The sequence below is a fragment of the Montipora capricornis genome, chromosome 10 (genome assembly GCF_036669925.1).
Source record: "Montipora capricornis isolate CH-2021 chromosome 10, ASM3666992v2, whole genome shotgun sequence".
NCBI lineage: Eukaryota > Metazoa > Cnidaria > Anthozoa > Scleractinia > Acroporidae > Montipora > Montipora capricornis.
The window spans coordinates 17,405,528-17,417,270 of NC_090892.1; the positions used below are offsets into that span (position 1 = coordinate 17,405,528).

The following is an 11,743-nucleotide window of genomic DNA, read 5'->3' on the forward strand; positions in this document are numbered from 1 at the left end:
TAATGCGACAATAAGAGGCAGTTATTTGCAAAACTTGCCGTACACGTCACTAAAATACATGTCACGCAATTGTTAATCCGATTGAATCGCTAAGTGCAAAGTCTGTGTCTCGAACCAACGTCTTCAAAAGCGTCGAATTTCGTGGCCAGTAAACTTTTTTTCTGTGAATTAAAGGAAAATACTTCACAAAGCAGTGTGAAAACGAAATGGCCAATCTTTTTGCCGTCACTTTGGCCGAAAACAAGCAAGTTTATCAGCCAGGCGAAACCATTTTTGGAGCTCTTCTTCTCAACACAGACAAAGAACTGACATTCCGAGGAGTTCGTGTTGAACTTCATGGATTGGGGCATGTTAGAATTCGTTCCGGTAAAACGACTTACGAGAGAAAAGAGACTTATCTAGCACTGCAGGCAATTTTACTCGGAAGAGGTACGTGGGAGCTCCCATTTTTGCTACGTATAAAAATAATATTCGAATAAAATTTATTATTTATTTGCTTTGAACTAAAAAGACCCATTAGGGGAAACTTCGATTGAAACGCCACTCCCTTTTTTCGTCATATTTTGAAACTGAGGTTGTTTAACACGAAAGCGGACAAATTTTAAGCCTTTGTAATCGTTTTAAGTTTTCAGTGTCTGTCTGCCATCAATCATTCTTCTCACACGATGCCTCCAAGGTGCTTTATTCGCCTGTCAGTTCAATTTAAATCATGTGACAATACTCAAGAGGGTATTTTCTATCAGAGTCGGACATTTTTATGCTCGCATGCACAAGATCTCCTTTAACAAATACAACATGCCCTTCTAAATCACCCTGAAAACGTCATCACAGATACCTGCACACTGTATTATTACATATACACTAATGAAATACCAAGTGAGCTTTTGGCCAAAAACATGATATCTTCACACATGAAGATAACATGTTATCTTCACATGTGAAAAGATCACTGTTGCTATAGTCACATATAAAAACACGCCTTTCGATGCCTTTCATGAAATGATTTAGTATTTCATTGGTGTTTGTATAATAAATGAAATATTACATGGCCGCTTGGAGATACAAAATTTCTCTTCTCGTGTTGAAAAACCTTTCCCTCATTCGCTACGCTCACTCATGAAATATTCTTTCAACACTCGAAGAGAAATTTTGTATCTCCGCACGGCCATGTAATATCCCCTATTTATATTACAAGTTACAATAAAGTGCCCCTCTGACCAAAAAATCATTCTTATTGTTATTTGGGTTTGAAAGCTATGTTAACTTAACACTAAGCAACCAAGTTTAAGTTTTAAGCCTTGATTTCATAGAGACACCTGTTTATTTTAACTGATATTTGTAATGGTCCGCCATTACGAACTTTAAGATCTTGAGAGTGCTGGATCAAGGAGAAAATGACGTCAAAGGCTCACTAGTTTAAGAATGCAATGCGTGTTAACACTGCAGAATTAATAAATTATGCATTATGGGAGTTTTGGATTTTCAGACTTTTAAACTGGCATTTTGTATGTATAATAAGCTGCATTCACACAATGAAATTTTAAGCTAGTGAGCCTTTGACATCACTTTTCCCAAGATCCAACCCTTTGAGGTCAGTTTTGAACATGATCGAGTAATGGTGGAAAATAGTCTTCCTCTTGATATTACTACAAAAAATTCTGCCTATTGAGCAATCAACGCAAATACTTTCAAAATGTGAAGAAAAATGAGAGCTGATTTTTTCATTGTAGTAGCACTTTAACCCTTTCAGGCCCGATAGTGCCAAATGGCACTTATAGATTTTACTCTGTCTAACGCCAGACGATTTTACTCGTCAATGGGGAACCCCTCGGGCCTGAAAGGGTTAAGCTAACAGCATCCAAAAACTATGTCCCCGTTTAACCCTTTCAGGCCCGATAGTGCCAAATGGCACTTATAGATTTTACTCTGTCTAACGCCAGACGATTTTACTCGTCAATGGGGAACCCCTCGGGCCTGAAAGGGTTAAGGTGGCTGGAACCAGTTTCACTACTTTTGAGGACCTTTTTATTAGAAGGGTTGTCACTACAAAACTGTATCACGTAAAAGAAATCTTATGGTACCATACCAAACACCAAGTATTACTTAACAAAATGCGCTCAATATTTTGACGTAAAAGGTTGCCATGGCAACATAAAAGCTCACCAAAAACACCCTATATTTTGTCTTTACTTGCTTATATCGTAAAAACGAACTCGGTGACCCCCATTTTTTATTGTAAATTAGTAATTAGCAATTTGAGATAGGACTATCTGCAAAGTTAAAAAAAATTCTTGGGAGCCAATTCAGGGCTACCTTAAATTTTCGAAAAATTAAGGTAGCTCTGAATTGGCTCCCAAGAATTTTTTTTAACTTTGCTGATACTTCTATCTCAAATTGCTAATTACTATTCTACAATAAAAAGTGGGGGTCACCGAGTTCATTTTTGAGATATAAGTAAGTAAAGACGAAATATAGGGTGTTTCTGGAGAGCTTTCATGTTGCCATGGCAACCTTTTACGTCAAAATAATGAGCGCATTTTGTTAAGCAATAATTGGTGTTTGATGTGGTACCATAACGTTGCTGTTACGTGATACAGTATAGTAGTTATAACCCATCTAATAAGAAGGTCTCTAAAAGTGGTGAAACTGGTTCCAGCCACCTTAAGGTAAGCTAGAGAAGGTCGTGGAAAGTCATGGAATTTTAAGAGCATAAACGAGTGTGAACACTGGGGACACTTTTCCAATTTATTACCAGTAATCTTAGCAAAATAGCCCTTCATCTTGTTTTTTCTTGGCAAAAATTCTCTAGTACTTGGCATTGTACTGGACTTGATTCTCAAGAAGATATTTTACGAGCTAAAATAAATAGACTTAATGCTTCCCATGCCATGGTCAGGGCTTCTGATAGGATGCGGAAAAAAATTAAAGATTATGCGGACATTTTTGGCCATATTATGCATATACATGTACATGCAATGATTATGCGGAAATTACGACGGATTATCTGGAAATTTAAACATTTATAGAACTAATAATTAGGCCTGTCCAATGTATTTACATGCTTATGGTAAATCAGGACTTGAAATTGCGACCAATACAGTCGCTTTTCCCTTTGCGATTAAGATATCTGGCCGAGCCGCCAATTTGCGACCAGCATTCACCGTTAAAATAAAAGGGTTGATAATCGGCATTTTGCCAAAACTTTTACTAAAAGAAATAAAGCGATAAAGAAATATTTTGTTTCTTGTCATGAATTTTGTTTCAATTTGGAGATATGGAGCAAAATTGTGATGTGGTTCAACCACGATCCATTCCCTCAATCGTTCACCGTTTTCAGCGGTTTTTTACACATACGTATTGTGGGCTCTATGTTTTGTACAACTTCATCGCAATGATTGTCCCTACTTTACCAGAGTTACAAATGATGCAATTTAATTTTCTACTATAACTTGCTGCTAAATTTTCATACCTTGTTGCATTTTTTAAAAATTTCGAGCCTAGAGTATGTTAATGAAAACTGTTTAACTAGAGTCCAGGCTCATTCCCGAAAAATGAGTGGAAACTGCTTACGAACTTTCATCTTGCGAACGAAATGGCGTGTTTTCTTCAATGTTCAGGAAAATAAGCGTTTCAAAATAGTCAATCTCTTTGGCTTTTATGTTTGTGAGGATGGTAAGCAGCTGCTTTATCACTAATATCGGGCATTTCTTCAGTTTTATGCGGAAAATATCGTAATTATGCGGAGGATGCGGATTTTAGGGAATTATGCGGATCCGCATCGCTGCATACTATCAGATGCCATGCATGGTATTGCAAAACTTGCTTCGATGTTGTTCTTCCATGAGCTACTGTACATGTACTGTATCGCAAATCTTAGTATCCAGGTCTTTTTACTTGACAATAAGTGAATTTGAAATCAATCTACTCTCATGTTTTTTTTTTTTTTTTTTTTTTTTCCAGGTCCTTTCCAAGGTGGAGACAACTTAACACTACAACCTGGCAACTACTCATTTCCATTCCAGTTTCCGTTGCCACCTCGCAGTCTTCCAACATCATTTGAAGGTCTTTATGGTAGTATAAGGTACTGGATTCATGCTGTGGCGGATCGCCCTTGGAGAGCGGACTTAAAATGTGACAGTCCACTTTTTATTGTTGAACGTGTGCAGATAAGAGATCCAGCCTTGTTGGTAAGTCAGTACTGACCTTTGGAAACCACCACATCTTGTTGACTTGTGTGTGTCTTCTGCATGCATACCTGTGATTTCCATTCCATTTTCAAAAGGTGAAAGGAGTTTTTTTACCTGTACTGAACCTTTTTTACCTGGCATACCTCTTTGTCTCGCACACTCCCTCTAATTGCGTGCTTGTGCAAGGCATGCTCATCTGCCCATAAGAGTACAAGTACATTGTGAGTTTTATAGATTAACATTGTTGCTGTCTCCTTCATTGTAACAGTTAATTTGAGAGTCTTGTAATTAAACCTTTTGTACTCTCATCATCATGGTCCTCCATCATTGGCACCAGCACTGTTACCATCATTGTTGTCATCATCATCAACTACAACTGCAGTAGCAGGAGCATCATTGTCACATTAGAATAGAAAAAAAAATTAAGAAAACGACGAAACTGCTGAGTAGTATTAGTATTGCATGTTTCGACGAAGACCTCTGCCATCCTCAGCTAGTCCGGTGTAAGCTCAATTTATAATAATAATTAGAAAATGCTAATGTAAAAATTGAAAAGGTTATAAAATAATTGTTACATCACTGGGACCCAAATCAATAATTACTGTCCCCTGAGTTCCCTTCCCACTACCTCACCTACGTTTTACTTTAAGCAACCCTACATACAGCTGTAGGCAGTTTTTCTGTTGTTACTCAAAAAAAGGTTTGCCATTTAATTAAGCGCTATTGCAATGGTTTAGATATCAAACTAGTTTTTTTCGCCTTTTAAAGATCGGTAACATGTTTGCCGTGAAAGACCCAATCCCTGGCGGGCTCCATTCATGTGTGGTCTACAAGACTAGTTTGCATGTAATGCCTGTTACAGTACATAATTATACGTCGGCGAAGCAGTCCAGCATTTTTCCACACGTGTGAAGGAGCATTTAACCAGTGATAGTGTCTCTTACATTTTCAAGCATCTGCAGAATTCTGAACATTGTCACGCCTTGTGTACAGCGGATGTTTTTCCTGTTTGAGATCATGCCTCGATCCACCAGTTTTCAACTCAAGACAAGATTAAACAGGTTATTCACATTCAGAGAGGTTAACCCTCATTAAATCAACAATTACACCAATTGTCTATCGAAAACTATCTTTTTAATTCCCACACTTTCACACTATACTTCATTCCGCTGTTACTATTAATTTTTTCAAATTAGTATTTTCTTATTATTACAAATGTAACTTACATTGCTTTATATTTGGACTAACTGAGGATGGCAAAAGTCTTTGTCGAAACATGTATTACAAACTCAAAATTTTCGTCATTTTCTGAAAATCCTGGTCCACTTAGTTGCCAATGCACATACCATGCAACGTTGTCAACTGTGTGGAAAGGCAGAACTTGAGCGGACCGATAAGAGTTCGAACACTGGGCAGAAGCACTTGTAGATTCTAATCTACTAGGTACTAGCTTGTAAACCGGGTTATCTGGATTAAGCTGCGCAATGAATTCGTGACAAGCCGCTGATCTACGATCTTGAAGGGTTGATATACCGGCTAAATTTATGGCCTCGCTATAGGTGGAGCCAGGAAGGATAATTGCGAGCGCACGTTTCTGTATTCTTTCTAGCAAATCAGATAAATATTGCGGCAACGCAGCAAACACAACACATGCATATTCTAGTATAAATGTAGAACGCACGAGCGGACAAATATTACACCATGACACTATCATGCGCGGACACGCCACATTGCTTAAGTCGCCATAAGGCATAAAGCCTACGGTTGGCTTTCTTCATTATGTAATCGCAATGCACTGTCCAGGTCAAGCTTATTATTATTATTATTATTATTATTATTATTATTATTATTATTATTATTATTATTATTATTATTATTATTATTATTATTAATAGTGTCTTGATCATTATATTTAGTACCTTTTGTTTGCACAAAGGACACTAATTAACAACTACGGTAGGTTATGTATCTGTTAAGTTGCTCGTGTTCATGTTTGCGTCGCTGGTGAAGACCAAGTGGCAATTCCGAGATCGGTCAAAATTAAATGCTTGCTTTGTATGAGTGCATTTGTGACCAATTTTCTGGTGCCTCTTCTGTTCCCTCAGCAACCCAGTCTGAAACATGAAGACCGAAACTTAGGACTGGTTTGCTGTCCGGCAGGCCAGCTATTTGCCCGAGCCCGTATTGACCGCAGCGCATATTGCCCTGGTGAGAAAGTCTTGATAACTGGTCATGTCAGTAACCAAAGCAGCAAACAAGTCACCGGAACTGAAGTTCAGCTTGTCCAAAAGACGGTATATAAGGCTCCTCACGGTAAGCTAAGAACAGTCACTACCTCTATCACACTACTTCCTTCCTGCATCCCAACATGTAAGTCCAACTACATGTATTTGATGCTAAATTGTCATACGTCTAAAGCTTGCTGCCTCCCCTTTAAGATCTACCTTACTAGCCCAGAGAAAGCAAGTCTTAGCGCCGTAAGGTAGCCGCATCTACATGCTCTTATATTTTCTCTCCCTTCCAGGTGTCCTCCCCATCCCTAGTCGTTGTTTGCTCTTTCATTTTTTTAATTTTTTTTTTAAGGCGGGCAAAACATCAAAAATTGCGTTCTTTGATCCGCCTTTGCTCTGAAATTTTACGTACATGCTTGTTACCGGTCCAGATAGATCAGCAATCGTTGGTTCTTTCATTTGTTCTTTGACTCGTTCGTTCGTTCGCTGGCTTGTTCGATCGTTCCGTGTCCTGAAAAATGCATGTACATTGTACGGTTCCCACTCATTGTTCAATGTCGAATTTTATGTTTCGGAATTGAGTGTCTTTGAAAAATATTTATTCGCTCTTATATTTATTCCAAATTGCACGAGAAAAAATCTTGTTATTACCTCTACTAGCATTCATTTTTTTTACGATGTTCATTCGCTCGCAGAAATCTTCAGGATGAGGCAGGTGCAAAGGTCGGACCGGTCCGACATTTGTACCTTCGCCCCTTCGCCCCTTCGCCCCTTCGCCCCTTCGCCCCTTCGCCCCTTCGCCCCTTCGCCCCTTCGGGATGTGCTTCTTCGTCTTTAACTTAAATCGATTTCAGTAGAAATTTGATCAAGTCAATGACGACATTGTTATCTAATTCTGTGATTTTGTTTATTTGAAGACACTACTCGTACAGAGACAGAGAAACTCCACGTTGTCAAAAACGAGCAAGGTCTTGCCCCTGGAGAGGAGAGCGATTTACAGTTTGATTCCTTTACCATTCCGTCTGTCCAACCCACAACAGAGGGATTCGGCTGCATCGATATTTCTTACCAAATAAGGGTAATTATTTTCAAGGGAACAGAAAGATATTTGTCAAATTTGAACTAGAGGAAGGATTTGTCTGAATAGTTTTTTTAAAAAAGCCGTTTTAATCAGAAATGCCTTACATGTATTTTCACTGAATATTTATGATGTAATAGACCAATTTCGATATATTAAAATTCAGTCTTAAACAAAAGGCATCATCTCCAGGCTTTGGGGAATAAATAGTAGGATTTGTATGAGTTTATTCCCCGGAGCCTCGAGATGATTCCTTTTGTTAAGGAATGAATTTTAATGTATGGAAAGTGGGCGGTTTGTATTCCCTCTTGTTATTTACATAAGCTCGTTTTGTCAGAACAGTAGGGGAACTATAATACGTCAAGATCATTCATGGTTCAGGCGCCTGGGAAATCAGTCATTCTGGAATGAATTCATTTCAATGATGCGGTGCTTTGCTTAAAGAGGCCATGTCACCTTATTTTATGGTGTTTAGGGGAAATCTTTAGTTTATCACTAGTTTAAAACTCGAAAATTTTTTTTTGGGGGGGGGGGGGGGGGTGGTTTGCTTTTTTGTTTTAATGTAACCATCGATCTTGTCTCACTGAAGCTCTAATGCTCATTTTCAGTTCATTGTGCGCGTGGCCAAGGCCTTCAACACTGATATCACATTTCCAGTCGTAATAACGTCCGAACCACCGTGTCCCCAGCCATCTATTGATCCCGTATTGAGTCAACAGATCTACCGAGCTCTTGCTAATTACCTGGTGTCTCGTGCTTCTGCCGAATTGGCCAGTAACGAAGCCGCCGAAGAGGAAACAGAGCCTGGACAAGTCGGAACGGCGACTAATTATGCTGGTAGGTTAACTTTTTGTTGCCTGTTTGAAGTTTGCAAGTTCATGTTGCTGCAATCGCTGTACACTTGTAGTGGCCAGGGATTATTGCAGTAATGTCATTTCGCTTTCATTCCCTACCTTCCCCTCCCAACTCTCTTCTCGCAGGCACCCACCCTTCCCCGAGAACTGCAGGACAAGATAGTAATAGAATAGAAAGGTAAAGTCTGCTTACGAGCCAAGTGGCCCATTAGGCCGGAGCTTATCCCGGTTCCTGTAGCATGAAGCAACTAGGAACATTTCTACTCCCCCCTGGAAGGGATACTAGTCCATCGCAGGGTTCCCCCCAGAATTAAATTCGCCGGTACCCATTTATACAACGTGTCTTACCCAAGAACACAACACAATGTCCCCCCGGCCGGCCAGGGCCCGAACCCGCACCACTCGCTCCGGAGGCTAGCGCACCAACCATGAGGCCACCGCGCCTCCCAAATAGAATAGTAGTACGAACATTTTTCGGTTAATAGAGCGGCAGGATAAGTAACCAAAGTAAGTTTCCTCGTGGACCGAATGCAAAATGGCACTTAGTATTCTATTATTCTTTCATGTTTGTGCTAATCGCGCATTTCCGAGTTGCTGCATGCCTCAGTTTCAAAGCGAGTCCTCGTGCACAACCATTCAAATGGAAATGAGTTGCGTACTCTTATGCAAATCAAACTCATTTCCCTTACAATAGTTGAGCACCAAGACTCACTTCGAAACCGAGACAAACAGCAACTCGGAAATGGCCCATTGGTCTAACTAACCTCGTTTTGCAGCAAAAATTCTTTTCAATCTTACATATGCCAACGAGGCTATTAGGTTTGATTATCATTAATATTAAAGAGCAATTTACTAGCCGCCATTTTTGCATTCGGTCGCTACGGACACTACAGTTTTCCTATTGTGATTCATAAAATCGTTTAGAATGCTTTTTACCGTATCCTTCTGTTGACGCAGCTTGAGAAAGGATTCGAGAAAATACGATGAAATGAAATGGAATGAGACAGAATGAGACGATAGTTAGTGATGAGACAAACGAAATGGATCGGAATCGAATTTTGATTTTTAAAAAGATTAACGTCTGGTTCAATCGTCGATCTTCACATGTGCCGAATCTAATGCAAATGAGCTAAAACAATGATACATATTTCTCATTTGCATTGGATTCGGAACATGTGAAGTTCGACGTTTGAACCGGGCCTCGCACTTACAAAGGTAATCTAAGAGATTGGAATTGTCACTACGCCTGGGAAAAAAAACTAGGGCTTGAACAGTAGTCTCTGAAACCCATAACCTGTACGGTAACCGCTGGGTGCTGAGCGATGATGTCAGGGTAACTAAACCACAGGACCACCTACAAGTATCGAGTGACACTGATCGTGTCCTATTGTTTTCCTAAAGGTCCGCAAGGAGCCCAAGCCGCTTCAAGATCTGGCAAGCCATACCAGTACTCAAAAATGGTGTAACAATTTTGCCTTCTTCTTGTCGTATTTTGGTGGTGCTTTCGATCTTTATTTAATAACGCAGAAGTTTAGAAGCTTGACGACATCAGAGGGCGTGAAGCTCTCTCTTGACTTTGCCATTGTTGTAACTCATTACGGCTCGTATATCCCATCAAGCACCAGTCAGGGACTCCCACCTTGCCATTATTAATCTGTCGTTAGAATAAAAATGTTCTATTTATGGTAAATACCTAGGCGATGAAAAAAAATGCCCTATAAAATACTATCCCACTTCTCTAAGCTTTCGGAAGACAGCAGTGTCTTGTACTAAATTGCTTGTTGAAATCCTTTCCTTTGTTATTTCGCAGTAATGCCTTTTACCATACTGGTGTAATGTAATTGTGAATTGGCGCTTTTAGACTCCTAGCAGTTTCTTCTATATGTATGACACTCGAGGTGCGCGGTTGTTGACTCAATCATGTTTCGTCACGCAATCAAAGGAAACGGTGAAGAGAGGCTTGAGGAAGTGAGGAGAAATAAACTCCCCTCTTTCCCAGGCGTCCCTCGGCCGTTTCTCGGTTGCGTGACAAAACACCATTGACTCGAGAAGCACGCACGTCGAATGACATAGGAGGGACTGCTAGCGATCTAGGGCTTTGTGTACTTTTTCTAGAAGTCCTTAAACCGGACGTGTCGATCTCTCATTTGGTCTTGGCCAATATCATCTAAGTTTGGAATACAGGCCCCGCCAAATAATGGCCAATCAGATTAGGCATGCGGATCACAACACCTCTGGTTGGTCCGCAAACCGAGTAGCCGTACGAAAGATTGTTCGTGCTTAATGCAAAAAAATATCTCTTGTTTCTCGAGAGCTCGAGGAGTGTTGATCTAGTCGGTGGAGTGGTAGGTAACCTGCAAACTGGCTCTAGTGGTTTGCTAAATGAGATTTGCCCAAAAGGAATGCTTCCGGAGGCCCAGTTGCGAAAACTTCGGCAAGAAACTGCCTTCCACTCGTTTTATGAGCTGGTCCTTTTTAACATGTTTTCAAAGTAACAAAAAGCAAATGATTGCGGAGTTTGATGACTGGAAACCTCTCCTCCTTCAGGATACAGAGGAAATTGTGAAACTGAAGGAGGCCCGTAAACTTGCTGGACTGTCGTGTCGTGGACTCGCTCTGACGACGGGCTAACGCTCGAAACGTCAGCTTTTAGAATCCCTGTACGGTGGTCAATCTACACTATCAACTCCGTTGATAAAACCAAATTTTTGTATACTACTTCGCGACCGACGCAGCACCACAATTTCTTTAGAAACTACTCCGTTCATTCATTTGTTGTGTAAAAGGCCCACGAAGCGAACGGGTTTCGAAGCCGAGTGCGTGGGAAGTTGTGTCTTTTTCCTTTCCCTCGCTCTCCCCAATCACTTAGCTTTTAATCGAGCACCATTCATGATAAAATCGTAGCAAACCCAATGAAGAGCCTGTTCTTAGGTTAGTAGACTCGAAAATTTGCATCTTGTCACGTTCAGCTACTTCGCCTACTTTTAAGTGTTTGTGTAACTGAATACCTCGTGAAAAAGTGAAATGATTTTGATGAAGTTGGTGTTTTGAAGGATAACTTAACGGACTAAAGGAAGTACTCTGCTTTTAAGGTTACTGTCTATTTGAGATGGTTTGATGAAAATAGCTCTTTGAAATTTATTATCGAAGTTATACCGCTTCTTTGGCAGCAAAAACAACAAGGGAAAATTCGAGTCTGAACGGGATTTGAAACCATGATCTCCTTCACCAGTGCAATTTTCTAACAATTGTTTTATCAAGCCAATTGGGAGCTGGTAACTTTTTAAACTTCGTAATAAACCTGTAGATGATGGTTACATGTGAAATGCCTAAGAAAGTCATATATTATAATTTCTTAGATAATATGAAGTAAAATCAGTGCACAATACCCAA

The 11,743-nt window shown here is 39.9% G+C and overlaps 1 protein-coding gene across 1 annotated transcript; it reads left to right on the forward strand.

Annotated features, from left to right (window-relative positions):
* Positions 1–70: 70 nt before the first annotated feature.
* On the forward strand, positions 71–11,743 carry LOC138019424 (arrestin domain-containing protein 4-like). The gene is made up of 6 exons (XM_068866211.1): positions 71–429; positions 3,961–4,187; positions 6,293–6,500; positions 7,336–7,496; positions 8,105–8,333; positions 9,752–11,743. The coding sequence occupies exons 1-6, from the start codon at positions 207–209 to the stop codon at positions 9,814–9,816; spliced, it is 1,113 nt and encodes a 370-aa protein (XP_068722312.1). The 5' UTR covers positions 71–206; the 3' UTR covers positions 9,817–11,743.

Bases quoted from the DNA above. Each gene is read 5' to 3' on its own strand.
- LOC138019424 (XM_068866211.1), top strand. From the start codon at position 207: ATGGCCAATCTTTTTGCCGTCACTTTGGCCGAAAACAAGCAAGTTTAT. The intron at 7,497-8,104 runs GTAATTATTTTC...GCTCATTTTCAG, and splicing joins ATATTTCTTACCAAATAAGG to TTCATTGTGCGCGTGGCCAA. The intron at 8,334-9,751 runs GTAGGTTAACTT...GTTTTCCTAAAG, and splicing joins AACGGCGACTAATTATGCTG to GTCCGCAAGGAGCCCAAGCC.